Below are 15,659 nucleotides of genomic sequence, written 5' to 3' on the forward strand. Positions count from 1 at the left end.
AATTTCTCAGTTGAGACACACTGGGCCTAGCCAGTTTCAGCTGATGTCAATTTAAGTTGTACCTATACAGCACAGTGCAAAAATAGCACTAACATCCTTTTCTGCAATAAAGCCAAAATATTGTTCATCCTGTCCATTGTCAACATTAAGAGTTTTCAAACTCTAGAACTAGATTCTACTTAGATGCTGGTTGAGATGTGCTATTTCTGAGATAAGAGATTTGGGGGTTGAACAAATGATATTAGGTAGTATGAAGAAGATAATAATGTTTCAAGAATGAATTCCACTTGTCTGACTGCTCAGAACAGTGCCTTGAGAATTAAGGGTAGGGTGTCTGAGAACAGGAGTTCCAACTGCTGAGCTGAGTTTGGAGGGTATTTTTCATTTTGTGTTCATTTCCTTTGGGATATAAGGGCACTGTGGGTGATGAATATTTATGGAAACTATATCCTTTTAAGAGAATGAAGGAAAATAAAGTTATTGTTTTCTCATTTCACAGAGATTCCCAGAACTCACATGGAATATGAGAACAGGCTCACTATGAAAATGTTTCTGTTCCAGTTTGTCAACTACTACTCATCCTGCTTCTATGTGGCTTTCTTCAAAGGAAAGTTCGTTGGTTACCCAGGTGCATACACGTACATGTTTAATCGCTGGCGAAATGAAGAGGTAGGACTTTTTGATAAAGGTGGAATTAATAATAAAGTAATTAAACTCTTCATCCCTTTCAGCCTATGGAGTTATAAACTGCCAGCTGCAGGTCTGGTCTGCAGTGAGAGGGATCTCAGGTTGACACAGGGGGCTTCCAAGTACTCTTCCTGCTGTTCCTAGTGAGGGAAACCCTGGTGGAAAGCTGTGACTCTCTACCATGTGGGTGAGAAATCTGAGTGCCCCACTTCTCCTGAAATATCAGTGGATCTCACCATATGTTTTATATGTTTTAAAAGTAATCCTCTCCATTGAGGAAAGCTAGAAGAGTTGGAAATGGTTGCTGGCTTTTGGGTGTACCTGCTAACTTACAGCTACAGTTTCACAGAAACCATCTAAGTAAAAGGCACCTCTATAAGGTTTTGCTTCTTTCACTCATATTTACTGACTATGCTGTCTCTACAGAGATGAAACGTAATGTTTAATGAAGTGTTGCATGGAAGAAAAAACTTAAGGCAAAGCACAAAGTAATGCAGTGTGGTTAGTGATAGAGTATCTCCTAATACAATTCTTGACTACTAAATTTTTAAGAAGGCCTCAATGAAGAACTGAAATTTTGAAGGTAGTGTTGTTGGCAAAGAACCGAGACTGAATAATGGCAGTTATTTAAATGCCCCCCAGAGTAGGAGAATGAACAGAAAATGCAGGTGCTTGCTAGATCAGGGTTGGTCTGGTGCTCAGGGCTGCCCGGGCACCATGGACTCCCCTGGCTGGGGCTGTGAGGCTCCTGCTGCACCCAGATCCTGCTGCTCCTTGCTCATAGTGGTCAGTCTGAAGCATCCCTGAGTTGCTCTTTCAGTGATCATTATGTTTGAGCATATGCTTTATAAAGCACGCTGACTAATGCCTTTCTGTAGCAGCCTTGCTAAAAGGAACATCTTAGCTGGCAGCCCAGGTGATAATTCATTATCTTCCTAAGAAATGTGAAGATCTTTTCTTCTCTCCTTTCTTTAATTTATAGAACAGTAGAATTTATTTTGTCTTGGTAATGTCTGTTATTAAGGTCCATTAATCCCCCAATCTGTCTCTGTCAGTGTGATCCTGCAGGCTGCTTGATTGAATTGACGACACAGCTCACCATAGTTATGGCAGGCAAACAGATCTGGGGAAATATCCAAGAGGCCATTGTACCGTAAGTTCTCTTACCCTGTGATGCTTGTGGTATAAGGAAAGGAATAGTAGCAAGCACTGGCATATGATGAAGCTAAGAAAAAGGTGTGCAGATTCAGTGCATAGAAAGTAGACTGTGTTACAGAGACTTTTGCTGCTTCTTTGTGAAGAGCATGTTTGTAAAAGAGTGTTGAAACAAGGAGCTCGCATAGAGAAAGAGATGCTTTTCTCATTAATCTCTTTTTTCTGTATGCAGCTGGATTTGTAACTGGTGGGGACGCCGCAAAGCCAGAAGTAATCCAGAGAACTTGTATAGTCGCTGGGAGCAGGACCATGATCTGCAGTCATTTGGAGCCCTGGGCCTTTTCTATGAATATCTGGAAATGGGTAAGATTAGAAGTACAGATTTGGAATGAGGATAAGGTATTTTGCACTGACACAAGAAAACTGCATCTCAATCAGTCGTTGAGGGTTAATGGCACCACTTTGATCTAGTAAACAGGAAAAGGTTAATAGCTCTAAATGATTAAATAGGTAAACTCAATTATAAATAAATGAAAAGGTGTCTTTACAGCTTTGAATGGGGAGAGAGGATGACACAGAAACACTGCAAATGCTGTTTTCCTCGTTTGAATGCTGAGCATTTTTCTCATTGCAACTAGCTGTCTCAGTCTGTATCCCATTCCTGTTTCCAAGCTGATGTCAGTGGAAATTCAAAGCGGTGGATGAGTGCCAAATCTGCTGTGAAGCGTGTATACTGCAGTTGTGAGATCTGTGAACCAGATTCGAGGGAATCCATTTCATTTTAGGTGTGCACTGAGATGCAGACCAGCAGGGGGAGCACGAGTAATACAGTTTTTCCAAAGTTTCTGTAAACAGGAGGCACATATGAAATTCGTTTACAAAACTGTATCTTAGTGTATTCAGATTTGTTATCTGCTGCTTAAACCAGACAAGAGGTTCTGTTTCATTTCCTATCCTTAAAATAAAGTGGCAGTATTAGCTCTGCAGTGAGGACTGGTGCGTCCTGCATCAAGAGATGTTTTGGTTTGGCAATGGAGAAGACTTCTGCAGCCCAACAGAAGTTTGCAATCTGTCTGCAGGTGGAAAGTGGAATGTTTCATTTTCCTCTAGAAAGCACTTTCCTAGGGATAGATTTTGACAATTTTCTTTTCTTGCTTACAGTCATTCAGTTCGGATTCATTACACTCTTTGTGGCATCCTTTCCCCTGGCTCCTCTTCTTGCTCTGATGAATAATATCTTGGAGATTCGAGTAGACTCTTGGAAGTTAACCACTCAGTACAGAAGACCTGTGGCTGCAAAAGCACATAGCATAGGAGTTTGGCAAGAAATCCTGAATGGAATGGCCATCTTGTCTGTTGTCACTAATGTGAGTAGCCTGACTGTGCTAAACCAACTCTTCCATTCTTTTCTCGGATCAGAATATGCATATTTAAAAGTCAGCTAATGCTTTATCTCCTTCATCAATACTATTCACTTTATAACATTACCCTGTGGAGATATAATCCATCTGAGTCTTTTGTCTTGTCCATGTATTGATATGTGTAGCTCTCAACCCATATTTCATTGGACTGTAATCTTTCCTTCACATTTTGAAATGGCAGAACCCAGACTGAACTTTAGTGTGGTGGTAGGGATAGTTGCTCAAGGTACTTTTTATATACTGGAAACCAAATGGTATGTCAGTATTTTGTGTTAAGTATAATGTAAAGCAGGCTACTGAGCAAGAGTTGCTTCTTTTTAATGCAGAATATTCAGCAGTATCAGATCTGTAGATGCCTTAGGCAACAAGACCACTTACAGTTATTGCCAAACTAGAAAGTTAGCTGAGCGTTTCAAGTATCTCAGCTTTATAGGCCAAGTGTGCCAGAAGCTGTTGTTGACTTCTTAAATAGAGCTGGAGGAAAAGGCTCCCCCTTCTTTCATCAAATAACTTAGCTGGCTCTCCCACCAAATTCACATTCAGCCTTTCTCACACGAGGGTGTTAGAGGATGATTTGCTGTGGGGTGGGAAAGTACCAGGAATCTGACCTGTACTGCACGAAGTGGCTGATATTTCTTAAATGAGAAGAAAGGGAAGAATGACTTTTGATGTCTAAGTACTCTTACACAAAAAAAGGATTGGCTGCCTCTTAAAACAGCTGTTCATATGCTTTGCTCACTGAGTGTTTAAAATCTGCTGGTCCTTGCAGCAGAGGATATAGGCAGCATCTTTGTCCAAGACAGTGTTCACCCTTACTTAGCGGACCCTGGGTTATGTTGCAGTCACAATACCAGAAACTCTTTATGAATCTCCTCACAAATTTTCTTGCTCAGTTTCTTTCCCAATTTCTTTTTCAGGCTTTTATTGTTGCATTCACATCAGATATGATTCCTCGTTTAGTTTACTACTATGCTTATTCTGAAAGTGATGACTCGCCCATGTCTGGATACATAAACAACAGTTTGTCAGTGTTTGATATCTCAGATTTTCCTGAGAGAAACAAGCCTAAGGAGAATCCAGAAGGTTTTGAACAATGCAGGTTGGTGCTGGTACAGTAATAAGTATTTTGTGCCTTTGTATATAACATTAAAAGTCAATGCAGTTTTGTGTAGCTTACTAGAAATTAAATGATGTCATCTTCACCATTCTGAAATTTACATCCCTGAAGTTGCAACTTTTGGCCAAATTTTTCAGAGGATTTTAGGCTGTAGTGCTCCGCTGGTCGTGGAATTATGATAAAGGGGCAGTTTAGACTCCAAAGGTAGAAATGAGATCTGGCCTTTAAAGTCAAAGAATTAGAGGCTTCTAGAAGAAGAACTGGAGAAGAACTTCAGAGAAGTCCTAGGTAAAAGAGAAGCATTTGAATTTCATTTGGTGAAGAAAAAAAAAAAATCAAGCTAGACCTCTGTGATGCTTTAGCTGTAAAGCCTCAAGTGTCCATCCTACTTCTGTGTGTAAGTGTAGAACACCTGATGGAGACTGTGCTTCCATTAAGCCCATCGTCTGTTCAGTACACAATCTGTCAACATCTGTTACATTTACTCTATATTTGTCAATTGTTGCCGAATAAGTTCTGTCACTCCTGTGTTATTTGATTATTGCCTGGTAAAGAAAAGTAAGCTGTACTTAAGATTTCACTTCTCACACGTCCTCATCTATAATCTGGTGCTGTGAGTGAGTGAGAGTGTTTAAACAAACATAAGATCAAAACAAATTGCGAGGCAACCTTTTCCTGCAGGAGGAAACAGACCGTTTAAAACAAGATGAAAAGGTTCCCTAAGTGACAGCTGTACTTGCTTGTAAGTGTCGCTGAGCATGTAGTCTGTCTCAGACTGAATGTGACATTTCACCTTGGCATCTGTCTGTTCAACAGGTACAGAGACTATCGGTATCCTCCAGATCATGAGAGGAAATATTTACACACAATGCAGTTCTGGCACATTCTTGCTGCAAAGCTGGCATTTATCATTATTATGGAGGTATGTTCCCTATGTTATTTCTGTCTCAAGTTAGCACCTTATAGATTTTCTTGGTAGTTACTAACGTTACAGAAAAACAGAATTGCTGAGAGAATAAAATACCCCAAGTAAAACCCATGTCCTAAGTGGATCCTCCAAATCTAGCTTATGACTTCAGGAAGTTAAAGTGCAGAGTACTGACAGTACAGGCTTTCTTATTTAATGTACTTATTTATTTACTTTGCAGCATGTTGTATTCATCGTCAAGTTCTTTGTCGCGTGGATGATTCCTGATGTACCCGCCGATGTGAAAGCCAAGATAAAACGTGAAAAATATTTGACACAGAAAATCCTCCATGAATACGAACTTGAAAAGCTGAAGGAGAGACTTTGTCATGGTGATAAACGTGCTACAGAAAAGGAGTTCATTGCCACAGAAGGGAGAATGGAGATATCGAGAGCCATGTAGTTGAAAAAACTATTTGGGATTCAGCTCATTTCGGCTTCTTTAGCTGTGATTTGCTCAGTATGTAGCATCTTTAAAGCTGTAGGATGAGTTCAAACCTTTGCTTTTGGTCCAGAGATCTTGGACTTTTCTTTAAGAGTCATACTGAGCATTTTAGGTTTATTAAAATGTACTTTAAAACGTGATTTGAGCTCCGTTCTCTATGTACACATCACTTAAAATAATTAATGTAATCTTGTAATCCTACAGTTTGGATCCCCGATACAGGGAATGTTATGCTAAAAGGGCTCACAGGATATATCCTACACTCATTACCACCAAGCCCTTACCCTGTGTCCCAGCTAAATGAGAAAGATATCCCAGAGGACTCCTGCTGTGGAAAATGCTGAGTATTACCTTATGACATGAATCTTTAAAAGCAGATAGCACTCATAAAAGAGTTGGGTTAGGGTTAGGGGTATTTTTGTATCCACTGTCTTCTGAAATGTTTCTTTCTGGCTTTAAATGTCTGTACTCTTTTTAGAAGGAATAGGTTTTTAAAGATATACTGGTTTAATTCTGTTTGGGATTAATTTAAGGCACAAGAATTCAGTTAATACCTACTAATGAAGGAAAAATACCCACCATAATTTATTTTCATTATGCTATCCCTGCCATAGAGTTTGCTCTTTAAATGCACATACTGTGGAATCATCTGATTAATTTTCTGAAATATATATATGATTATGGAGAAACACAGCTAATTAATTTCTCCATCTCAAAACTTGCCATTGGAAGAACGTAAGGCTTGAGCCAAGCTGCTCCTTTGGTTGGATTCTTCCCATCATTGCAAATGCCAACTATGGCCTTAAAACCATGTGCCCAAACTGTGTGCTGTGGAGCATGACTTCGGAGCTGGGCCGACACATTAATTGATCAATCCATGTGATTGTACAGAGACTAGGATTCATATTCAAAGGATTTTAGTAATGCCAAGTATTCTATGTTTACGTTGTTACTGTCTTTATACATAGGAGCCTTTCTATTATTATCTTTTCTTTTTAATCCTCAAGAAGGAAATTCTTTTGTTTTGTCACGGGGCCTTTCTACAAAATTATAGAGTATGTGATTAGGTAAATAACTACTTGTGTAAAGTAGCTACCAGCTGTTTATGAATGTGCCCTTGTTTTATAATTTTAAGCAGTTATGCATTTTTATGATTTTGCTGTATATTTAAAACATATCAACACTTCCACACTTAGTGCCTTGTTTATTTACATTTGGCAAAAGATGTGAAAATGATCATATGTGGAAATGAACATTTCCAAAGTGTGCTTGCAGGCATCATGATACTGTGAACCTGCACACAGCACTGTAATGTTAGCTACACAAAGCCTGCCTTGGCACACTTGTCTTTGTTAGTGCTATGCTATGTTAGGGCTATTTCATGGCCAACTAACCATACCTAGACTGCTTGGATCAGCGAGCACCAGGCTCTTGAGTTCTCTCATGCACAAGTATGCTGGCTAGAGAGATGAGTGAATTTAACATATTTGCACTTTGAAAGTTATACTTCCTTGTGAGTATATTAAAAAAATAATAAAAAAAATTGATTTGAATGCCATATCAGCCAATGATATACTGTTTACAAGATCCACAACCTAAGGTTTCCATATTTTGTTTCAACAGTCCTAACCAATGTCTTGGAACATTTTGGCTAGTAACCGTAATGTTGTAAGGGAGTTTTAAATCAGTATCTTGGGTGGAACTGTAATTACTAGCAAAACTTCTAACATTGAAGTGCCTACCTCGAGCAAACATCATGTGGTTTGGCTGCCAGTCAAGGAGTTGAAGCAGATGTATGTTTCTCTCAATTTCTGTAAGTTAATCAGCTTATTCAGTAAGTTTGTTTGGTAGATAAAGCATATTGGCAGTTCATGTTTGTGATGAACTGACTGTGCTCCTACATGCTCGGATACATTTGAAATGGATTTACTGCAGGAATGCATGTATGAATAAGCTAGCTGTGCTGCTTATGTGTAAGCCAAAGAAAAATATCAGTCACCATAATTATGTATGTGACACCAGAATTTATGTACTACAAGCACTTTGCTGCTTCTTACATCTATATTGTTAATTAAACTGCTTAATTTAGATTCCACAGTTCTGTTTTCTCCTATTAGCTAAGCAAACTATTGCTTTCCAAATAGTAAAGTGATGAGATGCAAAATGATACTACAGTACAAAATAGACACATCTGACAGAAGCTGAAAGAAGATTTGAAAATTCAACTTTAGATTCCTACATATGGAACGTTAATTTCTTCACATCTGAATATAAAGTGTCCTAATATAGTGCACTTGAAAAGTCATCAACAAAATAGATGTCTTGTGAATGATTCTTGCTATTTAAAAGCAAGATTAAGGACAACAAGGAAATTCCTAAGTTCAGAATACAGCACTGATATGCAGAAGCCCCATGCAAAGACCCTGAATTTGATTTCATGCTCAGCCCCCACTTCTTGCTTCTTTCAAATGTGTTCTTTGACATCACTTCCTATTTGATGCTGTAGAAATATGTTTTGCAACAGAAATGAAAAAAATCCGGGACCTATTTGTTTAAAATGTACGTAACTAAAGGAATCTATCATTACACTTCATGGCCTTACTTTGTGGTGTAGTAGAAACCGTTGATAAGAATAAGTGTTGTCATCTTGAGAGTTAATGTCACAAAGTTTGCTCATCTTTCATCAGTGTTTTGGCAAAAGATTATTGGCACGCTTAGGATTACCATGGTCCAGGTATATGTTTTTTGAAGTGCTCTTGAAAAGTGGCAATAACAGAAAAATGGTCTCGTCAGTTTGAGGATGTAGTTATCGGGTTTTGATTTGTTCAATACACATCTAAAAGTGTCCTTTGACCAAAGTGAAGTTACTTCTGTGTTGGAACTGCGGCTACAGCAGATCGCTTCATTAGAATAAGCAAAAGAAATGAAATTGGCCTTTCAAGTGTCATACAATCAAGGATTATTACTTTTCCAGATTATATCTTATATTTATATGTTAGATTGATATGATCTGAGCAAATGACTGCAAGATGAATGCTACTATAAAACACTATACTGTTGGTTTTTTTTCTAGATCTTATCGTTTTTACTTTATCTAATATTATCAGTAGGAGACAATGGGAAGGAGTGAATATCCATGGACTTCCGTAGTGTTCTGTATGTACTGCTTGTTCTGACCCATACTGTCATGTAATCAGAGTGGCATTTCTGTCTGCTGCGTACGTTGCTGGTATATATGATACACTAATGTTGGGATAATTTTTTTAATGTTGCATTCAGCTAACTTATATATATACATTTAATAAGATTTAAACCTGGCAAATAAAGCAGTGTTTATTTTTAATACGCTGTCAACTTGTTTATGAAGATACCAAAACTTTTCCAAGTTGAATACCCAGAGAGCCTCACTGAAAAAAATATTTATGCAGATTTCTGCAGCTCACTGTGTGGGATATTTGGATGCTGCATACAGATTTCCTGCAGTAGTAATTTCTGAGCAAGAAACTTGGTAAGAAAACCTACATCTGGCCATAGTCTTCCAACTGAAATGGTGACTGCTGTGTAACTTTGTAGTATCCTTAAGATACTACTTACCAAGGGAAATATGTGCTAAGTTCTGCATGAGTTGTAAGCAGTGCACATCAGCTGAAGTTGAATGAGTAAATGATATCTTATGAATGAACTTAGCTTGGAAAATTTCTCATGCTAGAAGGCTACAATATAGGGAAAAAGATTCAGCGCTTAATCTTCTTTCAGGTACAGTACAGACAGTGTGTTACCATAGAGTCATTACAGTGGGAAAAGACCTCTGATTCCCATGTCCAACCCCATCCACTCCTCACCGTGCCCATTGACTGTGTCCCTCAGTGCCACATCTTCACAGTTCTGCAACACCTCCAGAGATGGTGACACATATGTAACCCCACTCACAAGTAGATTTATGGGGGGAAAAAAACCAGCAAGCCTCAAAAGAAATGGTAATCCAAAGTTGGACATCTGCACTTTTCATGTCAGATGGAACCAGAGCTAGAGGTAGAATGACGGGTCACTCCTTCTTTAGGTCTTCTTTCCCTAAACATATGGAAAGAAGTAAAGGGAAAAATATGTGATCATTACCGTATCAGTGCTTCAAATAATCAAGAAATTATTTGGTAATTCAATTGCAGTGTCACTGAGCCACAGCTACTGTTTCTTGCCTGTCTTTCTGCATGCCAAGGGTCGTCACAAATTCACAGCACAGTCTTGGAATCCTTGACAAGGAATTGCTAAATTAAATCTTGTTCTGGTTTTAAATAATCATTTGTCTCTTGTCCACACTTAGATCATTCAGATACAGCTCAGGAAGTATTTTTTACATAACCATGTGTACCGAGAGCTGTGCAGGGAGATAAGTAGGATGTGAAATTCAGCCGCCATATCAATTTTTGGAAGGCACATATGTACATTCCCCTGCAACAACTAGTGACTATGCTTTCCCAGTCAGTAATGAGTCAATCTTAAATATTTAGTAAGTGTCTGACTCCTTGTAATTCTTTAACTCCTCAGCAAAGCAGTGCTGTTAGGCAGTCAGAAGCACGTTTGTGTTCCAAGTGCTGGCTGCCTGAGCCTTGTCATCTGGTGGCCGAAAGGCCTGCAGCTATTACTTAGCAACGCTGCGTGGTAGCTCTACAGTTGCTGACAGAAATGAATAGAAACCCCAGCAACTCCATGGTCAAATGTTGCATATCTATCCAGCCTAAGTAGGAATAAAGATAAGAGATTTAAGCTCAGGTGGCTTTTCATGATACTGTGTAATTTAATTGGAACCATTAATTGTAGGTGCTAATGAAGATATTAAACTGCTCTTTTTAGAATGATCCCTCCTTTCATGGTATCCGGGCTCTGATGTGATTGCATGCTGTCCAAAGGCAGAGCAATTGCTGTAAAACATTGTGGATTTTTTTGAAATACTAACTTCTTGGAGTGACACCTTTAGACAGCCAGCCTGAAACTGCTGTGTTTCAAGGCCAACCGAGAAATAGTGGGACAATCAAAGTAAAAATATCCGTTTTCTGTAGGAGAACAGCCAAGGAACTGTTAATTAGATCTACAAATTCAAGGATTACAAACAGAGCTGTAAATATATACAGGACCTGTTTCTATTTACGTATAAAAAATGTGAGTAAAATCTACAGGAGCCACATCAGTAGACAGTTCTTCTTTTTTCAGCCAGGTGCTAGGTGCTGGTGCTCCCAGTGGCCTGCAGTAGGAATTAAGCAGACTTTTAAACATTTCCATGGTGTACCTTTTATGCTACATTGTATTTGAAATGTTTGGTATTGCTAGGTATCTCAGCTGTACCGTCTTCTGCAGAGAAAAACCATGGACAAGTGCTGTAATAAATCATCTGTAGTCCTGCACATCTCTTGTGCTGACTGATGCCTTTCACTAATTCAGCTCAAATAGCGCTAGGAGCAAAGTAACAGGAGGGATATGTTCCAGAAGCATGGGTCTGCTAGCTGGCTTTTTTAAAGTGTGTTTTCACATGATGAATAAAAGTACTCCAAAGGGAACATTTGAGCAGGAAAAACTGAAGGCAAGATTATCTGCCATGTTCAAACCTCATCACAACCAGTGTTTTCACAAACAGATTCTGCTAAATAAACATTTCTCTTGACATTATCCCAATAGCAGAGTGACAGCAAAGTAACACCACAGAGCTAGCTTTCTGGTGGTGGCACCTATATTACCCTGGCTAAAGCCCTGTCTGGACTGATGAAAATGTTGCTACTGTTTTCCAGTGTGACCTAGAATTCACCATCTCTCTATAGTAAAGATCCAGGTTAAAATGAATACGAAATAAGTGGGCCAAGAGGTTTGCACAAATGTAGCTCACCATGAGAAGGCAATTATTAACTTTGTGACCACCAGCAGTTCAGTACTGGAAGGTGTCATGATTTCATGCTGCTGGAAGACAGATTTTAGTGCGTTGCACGTGGGAAGCATTTCCTGCTTTCCCCTTTCATATAGGATTGCTTCTGTCCCATGACAGCTTTTTTGATTTCCTCAGAAATGGCAGCACTACTGAACTCTGAATCCAAGGTGACAGGTCATGCTTCCACTTGTTTGCTAGCAGAGATTTCCTTACAATACACTTCTCTTTCTCAAATAGAAACGCGATTCGTGCGCCTCCTGAGCATCCTCTCATGGTGATCCAGTGTGAAGTGCACAAGTCAGAATCCCAAACTCCATGAATATTTCAAGAAATACACCTCATATTTCAGCCTAGAACTCAAAGTGCCCTTTGTTAATGATGTTTCCTGGTACTTCAGTGCCACTGAAGCTGATGTGTCTATGTTCAGGCCAGAGAAACACTGACAGATATGAGGTGTGGCATGGTGGCATGGTCTTGGGAAAAAGCAAACCTTCCAACCCTCTGACTTTTTTTCCTTTTTTTTTTTTTCTTCTTTTTTTAATGAGACAGCCTATTACACCATCATCAGGGGATTTTTCACAAAGGTTATCAAGAGAAAAGTCTTATGCTCTGCGAGCAGAAACATCAAGATCCTGTGTGTTTTATGGTACACCTATAAGTATCTCAGAGCCTTTTTGTTGTTTTCGTTGGGCATTCATGTGAAAGTAGCAAGTTATTCTGCGGCTACAACTGTGGTGACTCATCTTTTAATTAGAGAACTCCATGATGTTCCAAGCCAGTATGTATCACTGCACAACATTCCACTTTTTCATCAAATGAAAGTACTTTTCCTAGTATTGATGAAGTTATGATGATATGAGTAATGATCACTACTGTGATTGGAGCTCAGGGAGCTGCAATGGGTAGAGGAAATAAAAACAGAAAGAAACTTACTTTGTACTTGCTCTGTAAGTTTAGTGTGCTGGGGTTAGCTGAATTTAGAAAGGAATTATGAAGACCTTACCCTCGAAATGGAGAAGGTGAATAAGTGGAAGTGTGACAGCTCAAGAACGGGGGAAGATAGAAAAACAGACAATAGGCAAGCATGATGCCAGGCCATATATAGAAACTCAGTGATGGATTCACACAGCCTCCTTACAGCAACTTGGCTCAGTCCTGGGCACAAGGACAGCAAGCTCCATACATATGGTGAGGATGAGGCAAATGCTGAGCCAGTTAATTTCAGTTTTGTTTATGGAGAGAACAGTTACAACTTCCTAGATTGTCATCTTAGTGAGTTACCTACGTCCAAAACAAATGTTAAATATTTGTAAACAAGTGCACAATATTCTCCCTCATTCTGAAGCTGTGTATTTATGTCTCTGTAGAGGAAAAGGATTGATATTATTGAGGAAAAGCAAATAATATAGGATCAATGTATTCTTGAAAGAATGCGGTCTCAGATTGCTTTTTAAAGTATACTGCTGGGCCCAAAGATGTTCTGGCAGGGCCAATCCAAAACAGCAGAGAGGAAATTTCCTGTTGATTTTAATGCTTTTGATCAGACTGCAGTCATTCATCAGTAAAATGTCAAACACCTAAAAAATACAGCCCCACCAGTAGTTTCTTCTCAAAAGTGGCAATAACCATCCAACCAACAGTAGGATGTTCATGTTAGCTGCAATGCAGAGAGAAGACTTCTGTCAGGTAAAAGGGGCACATAGTGCTTTATGTTTCCATATTTGGACAGAAAACAGTCAGATTTAGTGGAGCTGCAGATGCCCTCTTGGACGCTGCTCACAGGACTGCTCTCCACAGTGCTCGCCTCTCCATATGGAAAATGGCTAACCCCTGAGTGGTGTGTCAGTTGCTCAGACATCTCCAGACATCAAAAATGTTTGTTCCATCTGTTTGGTTTCTAGCTACACCTCTCTAACCCTCCCTCTCTCCCTGGGTGTAACTGCAGCAGCAGCAGGACACTGACAAGTGAAGCCCTTCTCTCCTTTTCTTAGGAATAAACTCACCAAGCATAGGTTCTCCAGTCTGATCACTTCTACGTTCCTTCATTTCCTGCAACGCTTGTGCAGAACAACTCACTTCTTTTTGAGAGCATGGTGGCCCGCTGCCAGAAAACCCACTGAGTGGGTGGATATTTTCTGAGGATGACAGCGTGCAGCCTAAATGCTTGCATCAATCCTTTCTTCTGCTCCTTAGATGGGGGGATTTTTGAGAACAGGTTGCTCTCAGACTGGCTTTCTCTTTATGTAACAGCACAATTTGGAAAAGTCAGAAGCTAAAGACATGTATATCCACTATAACTCCATCCTCCCACAGCATTAGAAATGAAAACTTTCCTGCCATGAAGCCAGCAGCAAAACCCCATCTGCTTTCTGAGATGGGATTACACCATATACTGACACCAATGCTTTTATTCTAAAGAGTACTAATTCAGGGAACTCTGAGGATCATACAGGATGACTTCAGGTGATAGAAATGTTGATCTCCAACCCTGAATATTCTGTGCTTTTGGATGCAGTGAAGTAGTCAATAGGCAGAGCTAGCTGAAAAAACAATCCCTTGATAAATATTATGCTTTCAAATTTTTAAACATATTTTTTCCCTGACAAAAAAAGAGGAAAGATTAATAAAAAGCTTGGAGAAGGAGTTTGATTGAGCTGTCCCATACACTGGCCATCCCACTTCTACTGATGACAGACATCTATGCTTGCGCAAGAACCGCTAGATGTAATTTTTCATCACCTTACTACAGGGAAATTAGGACTAGAGGGGAAGATGAGACACTGAGAACACGGGGGGAGAAAGGGGGATATATATATGAAATATATATATGAAATGATATGATATGAAATGATATATATATATATATATGAAATACATATATCCCCCTTTTTCCACCACCCTGGAAAAGGTGTAGTTCTGGTCTGTTTTCAGGTGACAACCTGTCTGTGGTATGGGAAAGCAATGGTGTGGGAAGAAAGCAGAATGTGCATCATCATAGAGATTTCTTACACAAAGGCTAGAACACATGAGAAATTCCTACTGTATTTAAGGTCCTATTTCTTGAGAGAGGCTTTCATTAGAGAAGCTTGAGTTGTTTTTTTACACAGTCTGACCTCTCCTGAAGTACACCTGGGCTTACAAGAGGAATTCTGTTCTCTTTTTCCCTCTCATATTTTCCCATTTCCTTCAGACTGTATAATTGATCATCCATCCTTTTAGTGAAAAAGGATTAACGAAGATCATTTTGAAGTCTATTATAAGTGCTGTAGTGTATAGGGCAGCTTTTGAAAGACAAACGGTCAATCTAGGAAGACTTTTGGAAAACACGATGCAAGACATGAGTGAAGGAATGATGTCAGACATCACGATGCAAGACATGAGTGAAGGAATGATGTCAGATACAGACTGCGATGGCATGTGCTGCATAAAGCCCTTAGGTGTAATGTTAACCAGATGCAAAATTACATCTCAGTGATTTATGATGTGCGCTGGTGACAAAGCACGCACCGTTCTGGAGTGTGATTAATATTCTTGTCATAAATGGGGAGAAGCTGGCATCTTGCCAAGAAAATCTGTCTGTGAGAGCAAAGCGGCTCCATCCACCATGACTGATGCAGTAACACGAGCAGGACTGAACTCAGGGGTTCAGTGGAGATTTTTATTAGAGATAAGCTACCTCCAGGGAAAGGGGTTTCCATGAGCCATGGGGCCTCCCAGCAGTGGAGAATTTGAAAGTGAGGAAGATGTTACCGACAGAATGCATTTTTGGAGGCTATTTGCTTTCCAACCTTTATGTTTGGGGGTATGTGGTTATTTTAGAGCTTTGATTGTTATATTATTATTTGTAATAGAAAGACACCACGAACCATATAAATCCAAAGACCACAAAAGGTAGCCATTGGAATGATTATGACATGCTCAGTCCTTCGGAATGCATAAGACATCAAGACAGA

At 39.4% G+C, this 15,659-nt stretch overlaps 1 protein-coding gene across 3 annotated transcripts in view; it reads left to right on the forward strand.

The window, feature by feature from the left end:
- The window catches only part of ANO5 (anoctamin 5), a 704,596-nt gene that overhangs the window by 495,619 nt on the left and 193,318 nt on the right, over positions 1-15,659 (forward strand). For all 3 annotated transcript variants that reach the window (XM_065755422.1, XM_065755423.1, XM_065755424.1), the window contains 7 exons: positions 500-669; positions 1,743-1,840; positions 2,075-2,205; positions 3,004-3,209; positions 4,181-4,362; positions 5,197-5,302; positions 5,529-7,159. In XM_065755422.1, coding sequence (XP_065611494.1) covers positions 500-669; positions 1,743-1,840; positions 2,075-2,205; positions 3,004-3,209; positions 4,181-4,362; positions 5,197-5,302; positions 5,529-5,750 — 1,115 coding nt within the window. In that variant the 3' untranslated portion in view covers positions 5,751-7,159. The remainder of the gene's footprint in view (positions 1-499; positions 670-1,742; positions 1,841-2,074; positions 2,206-3,003; positions 3,210-4,180; positions 4,363-5,196; positions 5,303-5,528; positions 7,160-15,659) is intronic.

Source organism: Cyrtonyx montezumae, unplaced genomic scaffold, assembly GCF_038088225.1.
Source record: "Cyrtonyx montezumae isolate F1298 unplaced genomic scaffold, pur_monq_1.0 scaffold_10, whole genome shotgun sequence".
Taxonomy (NCBI): Eukaryota; Metazoa; Chordata; class Aves; order Galliformes; family Odontophoridae; genus Cyrtonyx; species Cyrtonyx montezumae.